Source organism: Tachysurus vachellii, chromosome 8 (genome assembly GCF_030014155.1).
Source record: "Tachysurus vachellii isolate PV-2020 chromosome 8, HZAU_Pvac_v1, whole genome shotgun sequence".
Taxonomy (NCBI): Eukaryota; Metazoa; Chordata; class Actinopteri; order Siluriformes; family Bagridae; genus Tachysurus; species Tachysurus vachellii.
Window position 1 is genome coordinate 8,319,655 of NC_083467.1, and position 21,635 is coordinate 8,341,289.

General features: G+C 36.3%; 1 protein-coding gene across 3 annotated transcripts in view; it reads left to right on the forward strand.

Moving 5' to 3' along the window:
• Positions 1-371: 371 nt before the first annotated feature.
• The window catches only part of satb2 (SATB homeobox 2), a 45,329-nt gene continuing 24,065 nt past the window's right edge, over positions 372-21,635 (forward strand). The window contains exons 1-4 of one of the 3 annotated variants that reach the window (XM_060876067.1): positions 377-460; positions 9,393-9,622; positions 18,175-18,393; positions 21,102-21,284. In XM_060876067.1, coding sequence (XP_060732050.1) covers positions 18,219-18,393; positions 21,102-21,284 — 358 coding nt within the window. In that variant the 5' untranslated portion in view covers positions 377-460; positions 9,393-9,622; positions 18,175-18,218. Of the gene's footprint in view, positions 461-8,925; positions 9,623-18,174; positions 18,394-21,101; positions 21,285-21,635 lie in introns of those variants that run through there. The other 2 variants (XM_060876068.1, XM_060876066.1) reach the window with 2 other exon arrangements.

Sequence of the window (21,635 nt, forward strand, 5' to 3'; positions counted from 1 at the left end):
TGATTGTGACCTTCCCTACTTAAACAAATACGGCCTCCTCCTTCTCCGTCTCCTCTTTGGATTCCACAGCCACTCCCCCAACAGCCTCCTTTCATCAACCTCAAACCTCAGGTTCATGGACTACCTCACAATATGCCTTAATCAATTTCATCATTAATTTGCATGCAGCAGTGGGTAATCAGGTGCTTTCGCTGGTGTCTGTCTGCTTTGCGACAAGCAAACCTGAGGCATTTACAATGTTGTGACTGTCTTTTTGCGGTGACTGGCAGTAAATGATTGACACTAACAGTCATGGGAAGTTCCGCATTCAGATCTTCAAAGTTGTACACCCATTTTGTTTACCCACAAGGCCATTCTCCTGTCAGTCATGCATTCAGTGAAACGCATGCAAGTCAAGGAAGCCAGCTGGGAAGACAAATCCAATGCATTCTTAACAACCCCTCCATTCTGATGTAACGTGGTAAGTAATAAGCACATAGCCCTTGTTTGGATGTTTTTGAAAATAAACTGGGTGGCTAAAAGTAAAGGTAAAACTAAAGATTTTCAAAAATTTCATATTTACAATTTGAAGTTTATTTGTCTGAACAAAGCAAAATTAGAAGCATCTTTGTTCTAAAAGTTTTATGTCTCTAAGATGTCTACAGTGTCCAAGATTTTTTGACACACTTTTCTAGTGCCTTCAGCCTAGATTTTGCACCAGTGCACATGATGTTTGGGTTCGTGGCCTGTATTGAAAACGTTGTCATTTAATTGCTCACGTGTCTCAGCAATGTGCTTAGTTTTCTGTGCGTTTTCCTGCATGAGAAAGCAGAATACATTTTTTTCCTTGCTGTCCAGGACTGAAGCAATGGACTCTGACCCTTCTGAATTTACTGACTCCATCTATAGCATTAGCATCACTAGCTTTAAACATTTCCTTTCAACCTCTAACCTCACTAACTACCCTCATTAGCTGATAAGGACCTTTACATTCTCACTTGGTCTAGTGCATCTGTCTGTGTCAACGTTGATCCTTTGTCTAGACATGTGAGTTTTCAGCAGTTTTCAGACAGATGAAGACCTTACTGAGAAAAGATAGGAGTACAAAGTGCTAGGAGAAAACTGATTAAACAATAAGTAAGCAGGTGATTTGAGACCTGGATCATGGTCCTATCAGTTCAACATTTTTAAGATGATATTAGAATAAATGAACTTCGGCTAACAAGGCAAGGAAAATGCTATACAAGTGACTGAGTGCATGCATTTAGAACAAAGGGTTCTTCTGAAATGATTTGTTGTTTAACTACTAGTTGAATCATTGAATCATGAATCATTCATATTACTGTAATACTGGATATATATCAAATGTGTGGATATATGTGAATATATGTGATAACACACATGTACTACATGTCTAAATTATAGCCAAGATCTCAGGCAGAGACAAGGAAGTAAACCTGACATTTGCTTCTTGATCACCTTGTGATTTGCATGGTAATATCCAGTAGAGGTAGAGTAGGAGTGGAAAAGAACTTGCAAAATGCTATGAACCCTGTTTGTATAATTATTTATAAACATCGAGGTTACCAGAATAGTGCACACATTATATATTTAACGTGAGCCTAGTCTATTTTATCCACCGATTATGTTAGACGGTGAAACATACAGTAGATGAAAAATAAAGATGAATTCGTTTGCAAATGGATCAGAAACCACTCAAAACAGTAACATATTATAGGCAAATTAAACACTTCTTTTGGGTCCATTTTTCCCTGAATAGCATAATTTACACAATTCATTGGGGAATAATTAAAACAGTTTGGGTCCCTCAAAACACGAGCCAGTTTTGTTTCTAGTCTGTTCTCGTTTGCTATATCTTAGCAGAGGTGTAGGGCATAAGGTAGAACGGCTAACTCATACGTACATTAATGAAGTATTTACAGATAATTTCAGCTGTCAAACACTTGTGGCCGATGACACAGTGCAGAGTATTGGAGCCCCGACCCTCTCTGCTTGTCGCGTTTAGCTCAAGCGGATTTAATTTCAACTCAAAGTCACTTGGAGCGCAGGAAAGTGCAGAGCTTTAGGGTTTTAGAATTCGGTTTTCGTTATGCTTTAATTTGCTCTCACTGATGCTGGAAAAAACGTGAGAAACCCAACCATACTCTTAGTTAAGGTTGAACAGTCTGCGAAGCTGAATTAAATATCTAAATAATTTATTGTTAGGTTTTGTAGACACTCGTTTGCTGATGTCTTCATGGCATAATTTAATTGTGCAAATATGTGCACAATATGTATGAATGATCTAACGATAAGAAATGTAAGTAATAATGAAATTAATAAAATTGCATTAAATAATGCATAATTACAGCGGATTCCTCTGATTTTAATCCACTATGTCTTTAGTTAAGTATTGCCATTACTGCCAAGCTTATAGGATATTCATCGATCTTCTGGTATATTTTGTCTGCTCTATACAATTAATGCATATATTAGTATTTTCCGTATGAGGGCAATTTCTTTTAGAATAATTGTAATGCGATAATAATAATAATAATAATAATAATAATTATTATTATTATTATTATTATTATTATTATTATTATTATAATAACAACAACAACAACAACACTTATTGTTGTTGTTGTTGTTGTTGTTATTATTATTATTATTATTATTATTATTATTATTATTATTATTATTATTATAAGTTGTTAAGTTGTTATCACTATTGTTACTGTCGATGCAGTTTACGGGTCGGGGTTGACCGATTAGTGCGAGTCTAAAGCGTTTGGATGGTGTGAGCCGTGACCTCTTAAAGGAGGTAATTTGTTGAGGTTGGAGGTTCTTCTGCGCCGCTGCCTCTCATATTAATCTCATTTAAAACATAAATGGACCCTAACTATTGAGAAAACATTATTTGGGAAAATATCATTTTAGCCGGTCATTTGTCTAGCCGTCTAATATGTGTACAGACAAGAGCAGGGAGAAACGGAGCACAGACATATAAGATCTGTCTCTAATACTCAAGACATCGGAGGCTATGACTAAGGCCTTATGTGAGTTTATTTAATAAACTGGCCAAAGGCGTAAAAATACATAGAGTGAAAAAGAGTAGAAAACTCGAAGCATTCTTTAAAATTCAGTAAACCATATATAAAACATAAAACAGTATGTCGCATAATAACGATCTAAAGAAAACAAAAGCGACAATAATATATCCTAACTGATTTAAAGACGTTGTTTTCTAGATATCATTTAGATCAGGGTGCTAGGTACAGAGTCTGTATTTAAAGCGCCTCATTTCAGTGGAGGAGGTTACGAGCTCAATCGCTGCCGCTTCTGCTGTCGTTAATCGCTTTCGGTGCTAATTAAAAGTGAGGTAAAGCACGACTCTCTGACACCTCCACTCTCCTTGCTAACCCAGAAAAGATTAACACATTTAACCTCCTCTTCGCCTCCGTTTGTCCACTCTAACTGAGATGTGTACTTTTATCATCTAAATAGGAGAATTATTATTATTATTATTATTATTATTATTATTATTATTATTATTATTATTATTATTATTATCAATGTTTTTCCCTTTATTTCCAAACAATTAGTTTGTTTTCTTTGTTTTCTTTCTCTTTCTTTCAAAACTTTCTACACTTTTTTTCCCATTTTTTTTTTCGTTTTGTAATGATTATGTAAAGTATATTTGTTAGGCGAAACATATGTTATCCTTCTTTTCAAGTTTCGATTTATGTTTGACGGCCATTTCTGCAATCTATACCAATATGTTTAGGAGGGAAAAAAACTATGTAAATAATAAGCATTTAGGATTAATACGATTATTAAAATGGATAATTAAAATACAGTTCAATGTGTGTCCGTGTCCGTGTGTGTGTGTATGTGTGTGTGTGTGTGTGTGTGTCTTTGTGCTGGCAGTCAAAGTTTAGTTCCTACACCGAACACTAGATTGTGCTGTTTTCCGACTTTCCTCTGTCCTAATCAGACTTGGGTATAGCATCACTCACATTTTTCATGTATTTTAATCGGTTGTAATCTGACATGATAACGTCATTATGTGACTGTATAGATTTGTATAGTATAAGTATTATTCAGTAGGCCTACAGGTTGGGAGACTTTATAAATCAGTTTAATTTGATTTAAATAAGGGCATCTGTGTATTTATTTCTTATAGGCGTAGAAATAGAGTCGACATTGCTGTTAACTAAGCTTTTTTCTCAAATGATGTACCTGATGCTCAAAACTGTAGACGTTTTAGGTTTTTCAATGTAGAAGAATATTGTATGTAACATGATTTTTGTGGGTTCCAAAGGCTACAAAAAATGTGTTTTCATTATAATAGTTAGAAAGTTAAAAAAGAAAAAAGTTATTTTTTGTAATTACGGGAAATAGCATTAAATGCACATGATTGTACAAACGTGGCGAAACCATCATGATGTTCTGCTACAAGCTCCTCCCCTGCTGTGGGGTGCATGCTAGTGCATCGTTACACACGTTCAACCGTAAATGTAGTTCTTCATCTGGGTCACCAGCACACAAGGCAAATATGTAGGCTACTTATGACTTTACACGATTATCAGAAACTGAGCCTTGGGTAGTCTATTAAATTTGAGACAGAGCTGGTACTGAAGCCATGTGATTAAAAACATGACTATTGATATAGCAGAAGTGGGACATGGAGTGAAATAGACAGGAAGGTCTCCAGAAAAATGTGTGATGAAGATAATAACATACTTGCATTAAACTTAGGAATCTGTCTGTTTGAGATTAAGATCTCAAATGTAAGAAACTATGATTTAAATAAGGTAAAGGTACTTCTTCCGCTTTTTTATCTTCTTCTTCTTCTTCTTCTTCTTCTTCTTCTTATTATTATTATTATTATTATTATTATTATTATTATTATTATTATTATTATTAAGCCACACTAAAAAAAAGATGTAGCTGCATGGTTCAAGCATTTAAGTTATTTTTATACAGTAAATGTAATTTATATCTTACATATGTAAAATATTTTTACATCGGTAATATTATATTATAGGCCTAACAAACAAAAGCTCTGCTGGATTGTGCTTGGATTAGTTTTATTAACAAATGCACCACAGTCTTTAAAACACAGCCAGTCAAGTATTCCTCAGTGGTTCTGTTTAGAGTTGTGGATTCCTCTCTTCCTCACAGAGTTGTACTTGGAAAGCCTTTCTGAGTTTTTTTGGGTTCACAGAAATTTTCATCAGAGCTTTCTCCAGAGGGACAAAATGTAACCTAAGCATGTACAAGACAGTTTTTGTGTTTGAATATATTTAATTTCAATAATCCATAATTATATATGAAGAGCATCAAACAGTAATGAATTACAAATGATATTCGTTAAAAAAGGGAAGAAAAACATGTATATAGCAACAGTCTCAATTCATAGAGCATCGCTGCCATACAGAGATGTATTGACTCCTCTAACACACACAACCAAAATCAGCACATTTATTACTATCCGTATAAAAATCACTCATTAATAATGAAACTTCAAGTTAGAATGAGGTTTCGTGATGACCTTCGGGACTGGACTCTGACACTTCTTCTATAAAGCATGTAGAGTCAAAATACTGACTATAAAATATGTATTTAAAAATCATCGGTGTTGGCATCGAGAATAAGTAATACAATTTTGGAGTGCATAAAAGTAAAAGGTCTTAAATGTAATACATACGTCTTCACAGACCAGCTAGTATATCAGATAAAAGCAAAGAAAGGAAAGGCAACACTTTCAACGATTAGTCACTGCAAAAAGCGTTACGGGTTGTAATAATATACTGGGCTGATGACAGAATACATTTGAAAAGTAAAAACTTGAGTTTAGCGTGCAGATTTTACCAATAGATTACAAAAAATATATATACTTAGGTTTATTTAATATAAATCTTTCCAGCGACTTTTATAGCCCATGTATGTATGTATGTATGTATGTATGTATGTATGTATGTATGTATGTATGTATGTATGTATGTATGTATGTATGTGTGAATGTATTTGCGCATTTTCAAAAAATGCCTTAGATTATGAGATTGGAAAAAACAGATGTGGTCGTGGAGCAGCATATCGGTGTCATCCAGCTGTTTCATCCAGCTTGGGCCTATTTCACCAGGCTTATGTTCAAGTGTTCATTCTGAGACAGTGGATTTTTGCCCCGCTGTGCTTTAACCACCAGACAATTACTGTCAACAACAACATCAACAAAAAAAAATGACTACTACTACTACTACTACTACTACTACTAATAATAATAATAATAATAATAATAATAATAATAATAATAATAATAATATTTAATCATGTTAATTACACCGATTAACTTTCTCCCGTCAAAAGAGTTTGCTGTTTTGTAAGCAGTCAAATGATCCACAACTTAGACTGTCGAAGGCGTGATATTTTAATGTGATTTTAATTGATATTAAACCCCACTCAATCAGGTAAAACGCCCAAACAACGAAACGCATCTTGCAGAAAATCTATTTATAAATCCTTTTCTAAAACACAAATAACTTAATTACCTTTCTTTTTCTGATATCCTGCTATCTTTTCTGAATTATATGCTCCTTTTCTGATCAATATTACTTACGACCGGATCCACGTTTTATGTCAAATGTTTGTTACCGTTATTGGGAAATATTCCATATTTTAATATAACAATAAAAAATAAAAAATAAGCATTAAAGGTTTGATGCGATATTAAAGCTGCCGTTAAAGGACAGGTTTTTTGAAAACCAGCCAGGTGACACATAGGCATTACTGACAGCGAACTGGATAGAAATTCCATCATATGACTTGTAATATAATATAATATAATATAATATAATATAATATAATATAATATAATATATAAAAAAGTCGCAATTAAATGTAGTAATCGAACGGATGAGTAACCAATTATTAATTAGTAATTCCCTAATTGACTACTACTACTACTACTACTACTACTACTACTACTACTACTACTAATAATAATAATAATAATAATAATAATAATAATAAAATAATAATAATAATAATAATAATAATAAAAATAAAAATAATAATAATAATAATAACAACAACAATAATAATCATTATTATTGTTGTTGTTATTATTATTATTATTATGACAGTCGTTTTTGTGTATTATTATTATTATTATTATTATTATTGTTGTTGTTGTTGTTATTGGTGGTGGTAGTGGAGGTGATTGTGTTGTCGTTGTTCTTCTTTTTTTAACGAAAAATTAATTTTATATACCTTATACGTAATCAAAACCATTTATTTTGTTAGATTCCAGCATGAAGAAGCTATTTTAGCAAAGTATTTCAGAAATCGGCTTTTAATTTTGGTTCAGGTTAACAGCTTGACGATCCGTTTCTAATGCATTAGCATGTTTACGAAAGCTTGAACTGGAATGAACAAGAAAGCTCATTTGTGAAGTTTTTTTTAAGAGACAGAAACCACAGCATGTTGATTTACTGGCTTTGGCATGCATAGATGTGAACTGTGTCAACAGTTCAGTGTTTGATCCTCAGGTTTTATCTTAGAATCATGGTACAGTTTTACGTTGCAAATTTACATACGCTGGACCACCTAAAACATCGCGCTGGGGATTATTTTGTATCTGATAAAGGAGGGGAAAGTCATTTCACACATTTTTGCTGTAGAAATTTCTGCTGTATACGCGCACACTCGCACCCCAACTAACATCGTCCCTCATTTGTGCAAATTCTCCGTCAATAATAGACAGGCATCTAAACTGGAGAGAACCGAGGCGCTTATTATCCTGACATCACTTTGTGCTGGTAAATACTCTGTAGTCTTCATATGGTGGACATATTATTATCGCCTTTTAATAACCTATAATCATCGGATAGCCAATAGTGTGGGATGATGCTGAAGAATCAGACATATTACAGTCCGCTTATTCCACCTCTCAGCACATTCACAGTTGTGTAGCTCAGTGAAATGATCGCGAGCATCTGGAGTCACTTTTAAAGAAGGTAAGGTCTATTTTGCGTGACCGTGGTGGATTGTGTGAATTGATCAGAGAGGCTCTTATTGTATGCTTGGATGCTAAACGGGGTTCGATCTAATTTATTTTGAGCTGGAAATGCTTTGGGTCTCATTTTCAGACAGGTGTGAAGCTATAAGAAATATTTTGAGATGTTTAAAACGTTTTGGATTTAATGGCGATATTTTATTTCAGGTTTCTGCATGATGTTGTTTCAGCCAACTTTCGTCTACGTCCTGATTGCCATATTAACAACAGGACATTATGGTAGACAGAAGAGATGATATTTTAGTAAATTGTTTATAACAATTTAATGGGCTTAACCTGGGCAAAAAGATATGGAGAGAGAGAGAGAGAGAGAGAGAGAGAGAGAGAGAGAGAGAGAGAGAGAGAGAGAGAGAGAGAGAGAGAGAGAGAGAGAATGTTCGACTCTCATTCGAATCCTTTCCAAATGCAAACGAGATTTTTTTTAACCTTACCAGTGTCCTGGGGGAAAATGACGGGTATTATGGTTTTCTATTAACTGGGATGTGAATACGGGGCGACAGAGCGCAACACAAGCAGTTGATCATCCTCTGATTTAAGTCATATTAACAGTCGATTGCATAAGGCCAATTACTTCTTAACCTGCGGGGGGAAAGTATTACTAATGTTTGCACTCAATAACCAGATAACATATTAATCTAAGATAGTGAAAGGCTGTTCAAGTGTTCAGGTCCAGTTATTGTGTGAAGATGAAAAAAAGCAAGCGAAGACCACATAAAATGATCACAGTGTAACTCTATGGAGTTTTATTGCCAAGAGGGCATGTATGGGATTAATAAACTGGATCTGACCCCCTCCCTCTCTCTCTCTCTCTCTCTCTCTCTCTCTCACACACACACACACACACACACACACACACCACACACACACACACACACACACACAGAGTCCCTCCTGCGCTCTGTCAGTCAGCGCTCCGCTGGCACGGGAGAGATTGAAAGTGACACACACTCACACGCGGCCGACCTCGATCTTTTATGTCGAAGAAGAGACTTCTGCTGTTATTTGTCGCCTTTGAGTAGCAACCACCTAATCTTCTTCCTTTCTTTTCGTTTTCGCGCACACTAGAAGGACAGTCGGATTGTCGCGCGCGCGGTCTGTCTCCTCGCACCGCGCTCACGAACTAGTCGCTCGAGCTCGCGGCTGACAAAAACAGACCGCACTTCCGTTAAGGGGAACTTGTGCCGCTTTGCTGCTCGGATCTCTCTCTCTCTCTCTCTCTCTCTCTCTCTCTCTCTCTCTCTCACACACACACACACACACACACACACACACACACACGCACACACCCTCTCTCTCACTCTCTCTCTCTCTTTAAACTGTGCTCTGTCTCCAGTCATCCCTACCGCCTCCTTGCTTTAGACGCTGGCTTCCAGTCCCGCGCTCACACACAGCCTAAGTGTCAAACCGCCGATATCACCGAGCCGATTTCAGCCGACCGATATTTGCACCAAGCCGATTCCCGCCAGCCGCGAACAGCAAGCAGCTCAGCCCTGGATTCACTACTTTTACTCAATGGACAGAGCCCTCTCAACGGCCAGCCCCGATACCAACACGCCGTGAGCAGTAAGTACAGCTCCATACTTATACGCTTTTCTTCATTTCTTCCAGGATGTAGCCACGTGCTCGTTTTCCCTGTTATCAACATCCACAATATCTGAAATGTTAAATTTTAAACTAACTCTGGTTTTGTTGCTGTTGTTGTTGTTGCTGCTGCTGCAGTAGCTTATGCTGTTGAATTAACACATACAATATAGACTCTGATAAAGTTTATTATATCCATCTGATCTGCACTGGATAAGTGTTAATTTACCATTTTAGATTTTGCGCTATAGACTTATATTAACTTTGTGGAAGTTCATTGCGGTGTCCACTTTTAGTTATATAGTAAATGATAGGCATGTATTAGGTTAATTGCATTGTCAGTACGGCAATACTGTACAACTTTATCCAAATGAAAACTAATATAAGATAATTTTAAATGATGACGAGAACGCAGATTTTGTATGCTAGCACATGCATGCAGCTCCTATAGCACCTTTGGACTCAGACAGTTACTGATGTTAATTTTCTAATATTAGTGACCATTAACACACAAGGCGTTACCGGATCTTATAAGCGTTCCAGTTACATTATAATTTAACATCTGTTAACTTAAAATATTAAGGGGAATTTAGGTTTGTAATGTAAAAGCTGATGGATGTCTACAGTACAAGCTTAAGTTTAATGTTCCCTCATGTTCTATCACCCAAACTAATGTGGGCTTTTTACAGTAAAAATCAAAACACCCCCAGATTGCCCGGAGTATTCAAATCTATTAAAATATCAATTATATTTAGATTTTCTTTTTAATGTATAATTAATCTGATAGATGAAGGTGCAATTCCTGGTTAGATAAACAAATAGAAAAAAAGGGAAAATAAAAGCGAAATATAGACTGGATAATTAAGCATTTATTTCTATTATATTTTTATTTAAACGTATTCATTATATAATTTGTATATTAATGATTAGACTTATAACAAAACTACTACTACTACTACTACTACTAATAATAATAATAATAATAATAATAATAATAATAATCTAAGCCAATAATAATGAATTGCAGTGCAGTTTTAGCAGACTCCCTACAAAATTCTATTACTCTATTACTACTACTACTACTATTAATAATAGTAATAATAATAATAATAATAATAATAATAATAATAATAATAATAATAGTACTACTACTACTACTACTACTACTACTACTAATAATAATAATAATAATAATAATAATAATAATAATAATAATAACTATGTGCGCTATTAATGTTATTAAAAGCTCATTTAAATTTCATAGACATTCGTGGTTCCCATTCATTTGCAGCTTATTTGAATTATCAATTTGTATGATATAACAGAATAGTGTCCTTTAGGTTTTCTATTCGGAAAGCGCTTGAGTTACAGGTTATTAAATCTGTACACAAGTGTGTAACATATGAGTTGAAGTCGGGAGCACGTCGCGCTTTAGAACCGTCGGGTGTTATGGGTTAGTTATTCAATTAGACTATGTTCAACAATATTAGTCGCACGAATCACAAAAATGAAAGCTAATGTTTATCATCTCACCTTTTTTTTTATTTTGAAAAGAGACAAATGTCCAATAGAAATAAAAAACATTTTGGCTTTCAGCGCTTACAGCCACCACTGACCTTCTGCCCCTTAGACAATAACCGCACAGCGCACAGCCAAACTACATACCATCCAAACCAATCTCTCTCTCTCTCTCTCTCTCTCTCTCTCTCTCTCTCTCTCTCTCTCTCTCTCTCTCTCTCTCTCTCGCTTCCTCTGTGTGTGTGTGTGTGTGTGTGTGTGTGTGTGTGTGTGACAGACAGCCGGACAAACATACACAGAGAGAAAGTTAGTGGGTGTCTGTACATTTTATCCATACATATATATATATCAGAAAGAGACGACTTAAATGATCGTATATGTTTTTTTTAATCCTGCTTCTTTTTCTTATTTTTCTTTTTTCTTATTATTTTACTATTTTAATCTAAGAGAGTATACAATAATCACAATCTAACTTAATTTCTGCTCTTTTTTTGTATACTCCATCATAGTTCGTATTGTATTTTATATGAGCGTTCTGAAACTTATTAAATGAAAATAATTAATGTATCTACAAACCCAGTAGTATTTTTTTTTTACAGCTCTTTTCTACAGCTTATTATTTTTGGTCACGTTCACAATCAAATTTATTTCAGTACATGCAAAACGAGAAAAATTAATGTCACTTTGTTTTATGTTATGAAAATAATATAGTGCTTGTTAATTTATTATTCATATGATTCTCCAATAAGACTTTATGTTAGACATATTTATCTTAAGCTTATATCTGTACTTATTTATACACAGATTTTATTATTGGTAAAATGTACAAACTTTCACAGAGACACAGAGATCCATTTGAAAGATCACTTTCTCTTGAAGTCGGAAGAAGTGGTAAACGAAATAGCCTTAAACCAAAACAAAAAGTCACTGAAAACCTTATGAAAACTCTATCTATACTCCCAGAGTCGAACGGAATACTTCTAAAATGCCAAAATGCAATAGACAGTTTGACTCTTATTAGTGCCACAAACTCTGGAGTAAACACGCAAATGAAAAAAGCAGAAGCATATGGCCAGTGCGCAGGATTCAGTATCGGATTGCATGTGAATTTCGTCTCTCCATTCAGGCCTTGGTTTGTGCATACAATAAATGTTTATGAAATATGAATTATATTTTAGAAGGCACTTATGCGTTTCCCATGCTTGTGAAAGAGAGGGATGTTTAGTATAGAGTTGCCCTGAAGCAGCTGTGGCGTTAAGGATTTTATCGTTGTCCATTTTAAAGTGGCACTGGTGCGTCCAATATTCATTTGTATAAACCTTTCTCTTTGACTTTTTTCCTTTGCTGAATGGGGGGTATGTCCCAGGAGTTCCTCTGCTTGGCTTGTCTGACATGCAGACAGCTTTTTATAATTCTTTACTATGCACTACGTCTGAACTAGTGTGTCAGAATAGTTCGTCCACACAGTGAGGATTTTTTGTCATACTATTTGGCAGAATACTGTACTGTTTATTTACTATGACTTCACTTATCAGTTGTAACTCTGTCTGTGTGTGTGTGTGTGTGTGTGTGTGTGTGTGGTCACCTAAGAGATTATTCAGGTGGTTAGCAACAGATTTGCAAAATCTTTTGTTATTTGAATAGCATACTGTACCTAACGCCAACTATATATAACCTGGTGCACTAGCGGTCCAGTAGGGAGCCAATTGTTATGCAGGTTACGGCGCAAGACCCGAGAGTCCCACTATTGCATATCGATTTTTATTTCAAGACCACAAGGGTTACTGCATTACTGTCCAGGCTATTCACTTATTGCAAATTTTCTCTCACTTCATTTTAATTTTAGATCAACACTAGAAACTCCCTTCATTGATTTGGTTTCACTTATTTCCTGCATGTTGTTTTATAAGCTTTTATGTTTTATTTGATATCTCAGACAAGTGGTTCATATCATTCTCATCTTTCATTACTTTATTATTTATGCTATTATTTAGACTGACAAAAAAAAATAGTAACTCCACTTCCCAAGCCTTAAATGTGAAGGTAAGCTGGTGTTAAGTATAAACAGGTTAATTCTTATTTCAGTGATACACTTAATCTTTCTTAGTTTTGTGGATTTTCCTGAGGTTGTTGGCCAACTCCTGTTTATATAGCACCAGCATTTAGCCAGGTCCACACTATTGATGCTGCATTCTACATTCTATGAGAAATATCTAAGCATGAGTATTTTACAGCCCTGCTCCATGTACTTGTCTGCCTTGTCTACCATATGTGACAACTGTGAGACTTACTGCTGTGAGGCAGTGTGTGGTCCCTGGAAGTGTCAGAGCAGCAAGCCTGTTCTGTGGTTAGTGTATAGGTGTGTGGGTGTCACATATGTTTTTGCCTATATTTGCCTGTGTGTGTACACACGCTTGCAATTGATGAGGGAGAATAATAAAGTCCTACCTCCAACTCTTTTTCTTTTACTACCAAATGAGATGTTTATGAGCAAGCCGAATGAGGTCTAGCGAAGGTCTGTTGTACTCCCACCATTGCTTAGCCACCGAATTCTGCTTCCTCACCACATGACACACTTAAACATGTCACCAAATCTAGGCTTTCAAGTTTCTCTATTTTACCTTAAGGTGTTTATTTATTTCTCTTTGTCATACTGATCGGATCAGAAGCACATATTAATTGTCACCGACAAAAGAAACAAAACAAAAAACTTATACATACATCCCTATTTTTATGTGCACATATTACTCTATATGTTCTGTTTTCAATTAGTTTTAGTCTCCACATTGCTTGCCTTGTAATGTGTAAACCATGTTTAATTATCTCTGCTGGTTATGCTGTGATCTGCTATTAAATGCATAGCTGATAAGTTGTTATCTGTGTTTCCCCTCCTTCCTAACACACACAAACAGAAGAGACTCTGTAGGGGCCTTCATACTCGTCCCTCTGACCCTCCACTCATCCTTTATCAGTACTCCAACTGGGCCCATATTTTAATAACCCTGCAATAAATGACTATCACTCAGCTATTCTCTGGCCAGTAAGGTTAACGCCTTAGCACATTGTCACCACATAGATATGAGCTAATAGTACAACACGGACGAACCTGGATCTACTTTCATTTATTAGGTTCATTATTAAGAACCAGAGAAGAAATGGGTTTATCAATACTCTCATGTCACTTGTTTATTTTAGTAGTTGAGAAATCATAATGGGTATTCACTAGTGTTGCTTGCTTTAAATATGTTCAATTTTCATCATTTTTATCATGCTTTTAAGTACTGTTTACCTCAGACACAGATGCCATCTCCCCCTTGTTTACACAGACAGTATTTATGTACAATGAGTTCAATAATGTGTTGTTTTAAATATCCTGCATTTTCTGTGTGTGTCAGAGGCCATTCTCTGTGGCAGAGGAAGTGAAAAAGAATAGAGTACAGCAAGAGCATGTGAGAGAAGGAGCCATAAAAAGACAGTGAGAGGTGTAAGCAACCAAACTCTGCGGTGTGTTCACTGAAGTTTGGAAATCATGGTCAATCAGGACATGAGCCCTGTTTCACTTATTAAACATGCCAGAGGCTTGTAGCTTGGATTGAGTCTGAAGTGGATATTCAAACTGTAAGTTAGTGTGATCTGTTGTATTTAAACAAGCAGCATTGATTTCATTTTTCACCTTCCACACACATTTGAACACTAATCAAAAAAGATCACATTACTCAGAAATTCTCCCTCCTTTAGATATGAGCTTATTCTGGTTTTAACATATTGAGAGAATCTTTTTATCTGTCTATGAATTTAACAATCTACAAGGTTGTCTTGATGCTCAATATATTTGCTGATTTCAAAAAGTTATGTGCTTTTAGCATGGCCAGCAAATTTGCATAATTATTATATTACAATGACAATAGCACAAATTTACCATGTTTTGTTTTGTTTTGTTTTTTGTTCAATTGAGGTGCAATTTTAATCTAATATATGGCAGACACAAACCAGAATACACATGTATATCTTTTTTACTTACATTTAAACCATATGATTTTAATTTTATACAATCCAATCTGATTTAAAGAACGGCTTATGATACCTTTTTTTTCAATATTAAAGAAAACATTGCGGCACTAAACAGTAAATTCAAATGGACTTATTCTCTAGTATAATGTTGGATCCACCTTATCTCCTCTGTCAAATATTTGTAGGCTCAGGAAGAGGGAGTTGGAGGACAAGTAAAGCATGATAGCAAGAGAGAGAGAGAGAGAGAGAGAGAGAGAGAGAAATAGGCACACAGATGGAAACTGAGATGCAGACTATTTCTTGATTGTGATCGTTGGTAGCGTCATTAGACTCAAGCATGTCAGGACCTGTGCTGTACTGCAAAGGTACATAAAAATCAACGGGATCAGCACCTCAAATCAGCTGAAAGACACTAGATGAAAGACACTGAGACACCAAGGAGGGCAATGGGCAGAAGGATTTTGAGATGTCTAGAGTGATGTGATGATAAGAAGAAGATGAAAAAAAGAGATATGAGATATTCAGAAGGGGACCTTTTATCAAAATAAATCTTCCATGCAACATGTGCTGCACAACGCCCCGATTCTTCGCACCAATGCCTTGTTGTCATACATAGTACTGCTTTTTTATTTCCTCTCATAGATTAACTAAAGCCTGTTAAATATTTCAGGCTTTGTTTATTAAGTGTTTATTAAGGGTTTTATGGCCCCTGTGGGATCCGTAGTCTAATAAGTATGGAGGCAAACATGCATAGGTGCACTGTTTATTAGGAGCAGATCTATGACTTTCCTTAATGTTAGTGAAGGTTTTCCTTTAACACTAAATTGAGGCCAGTTTTGTAACACTTAAACTGGGTGACAGATTTTAGTAATATGAGTGGATCTGCAATAGGTTTCAGAGTAACTTGTGGATATTAATAGGATGTCTTCATATTGACAAAAAGTGATTGGCACATAGTATAGTATTTCCAGTGTAGAACCAACTACAGTGCTGATTTAAGAAGTACAGTGTTCTTTGCTGTCCAGCTGGACTATAAACACCGCCGCTGTTAATTCAACAGCTTGACTCTTGCTTATACTTAAGACAGTTTCGTCTGTTTCGTTTGGTTTGCGTTTGACACATTTTCATCTGTTCCCCATTTAATTCTTTTATTTCTCCCATTTTAGGTTCTTGCAATGGAAATGGTGTGTAGTTCTTCTAATGTGGCTACAGTCCTTAGTCCACTTTAATTGCTTTGCTTTTTTTTTTCTCTTTCTTTTTTTTGTTAAGAACAGCAGTGTTAGATTAAATAACTAATTCCTCAAATGTTGTTTAATGTGTTTATATAAATCCATGTGTTAAACAAAAAATATGTATATATAAATAGACTCTAAATATATATAAATGTGCCATTTCAGACAAGTTTGTGAAAGTCCTGTAAAATCCATTAGTCTTTCAGCAGTCACTAGAATCATTTATTTCCATTCAAACAGCATTGGCGCATTGTGTTCCTCCTTTTTTCTGCACTCATTAAACCACATTGAATTTAGCCCCTTGCTTTGTAGCCATAGTTGTCGTTTTAATCACTCTGAGGTTAATGGTTTTAATTTATTATTCATTTTGAACATTTATTCCCAGCTCGTAATCCTACTACGATTTCATTTGCACTGCATTCGTGGGTTTTGTTCTTGTTTAGGCTGCAAGAACAAGGAAGTGATGAGGAGGAGGAACAGAGCAGGCGGCCACACACACAAATTAAAGCACAGAAACAAAACAAAATCACTTGTCCTGGCATGTTTAAACTTTACTGTTAAAGTACATATAAGTAACTGCTTTTAAAATATAGCTATTTCGAATAGGCTCCTACATACAGTAAGTGAATAACACAAGTCTCTTCTGTCAAAATGATTTCACTAGTAGAAATAGGACCAGACTGAAGTTAATAATCTTGCAAAATTGTATTTTCCACCAGCCATATCTGTTCATTTTTGTAAATAATACACACAGGACTGTCACTGGTGTCGGTGGTCATTTGTTACACATTATGGTATCATGCAACTATATTTCTGTAAATAATTTCCCCTCTTTTCTGCAACATTTTGGACTTTTCTTAGAAATTCACTTTTCTACCTGCTTCATATGAGCTCATATTTGACCGTAGCCTTTGCTCTGTAGAGGGAGTGAAATATAAATGTGCTCCTCCTCCTCCACTTGGCTAGTAGTGAGTGAGTACTCATTCTTTCACATTTGGCAGGTGAGCTGCCCTGCCTGGCATTCATCCTGATGGACATTACCAATATTAAAGGTTTGGCTCAAAAACAAAACCCTTTGGAAGCTAGCCCAATGGAGCACACATGTGTGCATGAATATGTAATCACTAGAATTTGTAATCTGTAAGAATATTATTGATAGAAAGTAATAGAAACCAAAAGATCAAACCACACAAAGGAAAAATATAATTCTCTTGTTGAATTTTATTAAATTATAAATAGTTCTTGCGGAGCCATAGAAAAACATTTCCATTACCAGAAACACACTCACAGAGTGTAGTTTACATTCCCTGTAGATACTGGTGCAGAACTAGATGCATAGATGTGTATTACTTGATTGCAGTGATAAGCTCCTATAGAGAAGCCTTATGGTTTTATTGGACATAGCTATCAGCTTTAGCTCAGCCACCTGGATGTTATTCCTTATAAACCCACCCAAGGATAAATTCTGGTTCCTGAAGATTTTGCAGAGTTTGCGTTAGCAGACTATGTTACGATGTATGTAAATCTTTGCTGAGGTCAGTTGCTCAGACGTTTAACAATTTGACACCTAAAATTAATAATAAGCAGCCGGACTTGCCTCAGCACCAATTCAAGTGACTTCACTTGTTTGATGTCACTTTCATATGCTTTGATGAATACATGAAAGTCTGAAAATACACTTAGCTTGGATACCTTCAGCGCACTGTATATTATATGTATCTTTCTGATTTTCTCTCCATCCATCTATTTGTCTATCTCTTTCCCTTGCATCAGGTCCATACTCCCTGGCTGGTGTTCCCCCTGCAGTGTGGAGGGGGATGGAGCGTGGAGGAGGAGAGAGCCCACGTCCGCGGGAGAGCCCAGAGCGCCGCACTGCTACCAGCCCCGATCTGAGTGGCCCCCCTCCGGGGAAGATAAGCCGTCTAGAGTTGAATGGCAGTCCTACCGGGCCACGCAGTCGCCACAATGGAGCTCCGCAGAGACCTCTTGGAGGTATGACTCCAAAAGTTTAGACAGTAAAGTTTCACATTTCCCCATTTGCCACCTGTGGTATAAATAAGCTAGGTATAAATATGTGTGTGCATAGTGCACTGTGATGGACTGGCATCTTATCCATGAACTCACATCCAATGTTCCTGGGATTGGCTCCGGATCCTCTACAGCCATATCCAGGATAAAAAAAATTCTACAAAGATTATTGGTATTCAGTTATTTCAAGGGGTATTTTAGATTCAGTTATTTAAGACACCATTATTTATCTAGTATAACTTTACAGTTTTAAAATAGATGAAATATTCAGACATGTGAATGCCTTGAACAGAAGTATATAATGCTAAACCTGCCTCAACTAAATTCTATTCGAGTCTGTTGCATCTTATATCTCCCTGTGTTGTTTCTTCTACAGTCAGTCTGAGCTTTTTATTAGGCTAGATTAAAAGGCTAACCCGCTGCCTACAATATGAATCAATTCCATCCTATACATTATGTGGCCTGCGGAGTGTCATGGGGACAATATAACACCAAGTATACTTAATAAAGTAACACTGCCAGGGCCTGATTTATTTACCAAGATCATTCATTGATCATAATTTCTCAGATACAGGCATGCACACAGACACATGCAGACACATATGCACCGCATGGCCACAGAAAAAAACACTGGGTATCATGGAAGAATTAGCAGAATATATTTCATAGTATTTTTTCACACAAAAAGACAGTTACACATTGCCAAGTCATATCTGTGCATATCTGTTTAATTCAGTCATTTTTTAAATTGAATGCACTTGATATTTATTGAGTCAACCGGCAATCAATATCAATTAGCTAGTTGGCTTGACAGTAAGTATGGTAACCATAAAAAGTGGCATGAGTCTACACAAGGTGTGTGCATGTTTGTGAATCTGTGCATTTATAAAGAAAAACATAATACTGTTGAGGGTAAAAAAAAAAAGGTGTGTGTGTGTGTATATGTGTGTGTGTGTGTGTGTCTGTGTGTCTGTGTGTGTGTGTGTGTGTGTGTGTGTGTGTGTGTGTGTGTGTGTGAGTGTGTGTGTGTGTGTGTGTGTGTGTGTGTGTGTGTGTGTGTGTGTGTGTGTGTGTGTGTGTGTGTGTGTGTGTGTTTTAAAGAAGTGTGGGAGCTCAAACATGTAGAAAGCCTATCCACTGTCTCTGAGCTGAAAGCTGGGGTTGATTGTTAATCCTAATGAGGGTTTTGTCTTTGAACATAGGAAACTTGTGTGTTTTGGTGTTTTGTGTAAACCACAATAGAGCAGTAAGGAGAAGGCCACACACACACACACACACACACACACACACACACACACAGAGTATACAATGTATATACAGTAAATCAAAGGTGGGGTTCATTTCTTCACCTGAATATTTATCACAGTACTGTACCACTAATTAGAATCAGAGGATATATATTAATTCATATATCTACACACAGACATAACAATTGAACTGAATATTGTCACAGGATCTATTCCTGCACACATACTGCACATGGATGCTCACACAGAATTAAGATCAATGTAAAGCTGATAGGTGAAACCTTGGGTGCTAAACAGAGACAGTCGATAGTGTGTGTGTGAGAGAGAGAGAGGTGGGGGAGAAAGAGAGAGAGAGAGGGAGAGTGAGAGAGAGAGAGAGAGAGAGAGAGAGAGAGAGAGAGAGAGAGAGAGCACGCCTGGGAGCTGGTGTGTGTTGACAGTTATATTTCCCTGTTGGGGGAAATTCACTTACTTGATTTGGCTCAGGCCCATAGTGTAACTCACTCCATAAGAGCATTTGTGATTGTGAATTGGGAGCTGGTTTGATTAATGGGGAGGAAATAGAAATATAGGCGCTGATTGATTAAAACAAGAGGCTTGGATAGGAGCTATATATACAGTATATATAATATTATACATAAACATATACAGTATAATCTAAATGCGTTATTACTATACAAAGGAACATAACACCAGAGGTCTTTTCAGTCAGTTTCTAAATACAGTGAAAAATTTATCAAAGTGATAGAAAATGAATCAAAGCTGTAACTTTGAACTCATGTTGATTTGTTTCATTGTAAAGAGAAAATAGTCTTTATACATTAAGCACCACAGCAAACCACACCACTCCAAGCCGCTATATATTTTTGTAGTGTTTGTGTGTGAAACAGAATGACAGAGAAGGGGGGCATCTGTGTATTTCACCCAAGTTGGCTGTTATTATTAGCGGTCTGGTTTGCCTGACGCTTTCAAACCCTCATTTCTTTAATAAATTTAAGCCACCAGAAGTCTGTAGAACAAAGCACAGCAGGGAAAATGCTTTAAATGGGACCAGGTTTTTCAGGGAGGAAAAAAGTTTATATTCACCCAAGTCATCTTGTCATCCACAAGAAAGAATGAAGTTTGCATATCTGTTGCAATGTCTAACTAATTAAATGAACAGCATAACCTTTTACAATTATCCCTGTAACCTAAAGTGTTATCAGTTTAGCTTGTAAAACACAGAGCACAGTGACAGACCAATGCTTGATAATTTGTCCGGGAATGGTTTGATAAAGAATTGATTATTTGTATGGCTTTTAGCCAACCCTGATCATCACTAAAAATGTTATGATTAACCTATTAATCATTAAGCATTTATGAATAACTGACCTACGGAAAGTTGTCAGACACAGTCAGAAATTATTTTTCTGTTTCTCCCAACAGGTCTTATGATTCCAGTGTTCTGCGTCGTCGAGCAAGTAGATGGTGGGATGGTGGTGGAGGGGGAGGGCAGAGAGGAGCATGCAGAGTTTGTTTTGGTCAGGAAGGACATTCTCTTCACTCAGCTGGTGGAGACGGCGCTGCTGGCCCTCGGCTACTCACACAGCTCAGCAGCCCAGGCACAGGGTGAGTCCACCAGTGGAAGTCACACTTTTTCATATCGTTCTAAGCACAGCTTGCACCGATTATGTTTCATTGTGTTTCATTGTTCATCGGGGGATGTGGAAGCTCAGTGGTTAAGGCGTTCGACTACTGATCTGAATGTCATTGGTTCGAATCCCAGGTCCGCCAAGTTGCCACTGCAGGGCCCCTGAGCAAGGCCCTTAACCCTCAATTGCTCAGGTGTATAAACTGAAATAAAAATGTAAGTCACTCTGGATAAGAGTGTCTGCTAAATGCTGTAAATGTAAAATGTAAATTGTGGATAAGTGAAGCCGACATTACATGTGTACTGTGAACAAGTTATGGCATATATAA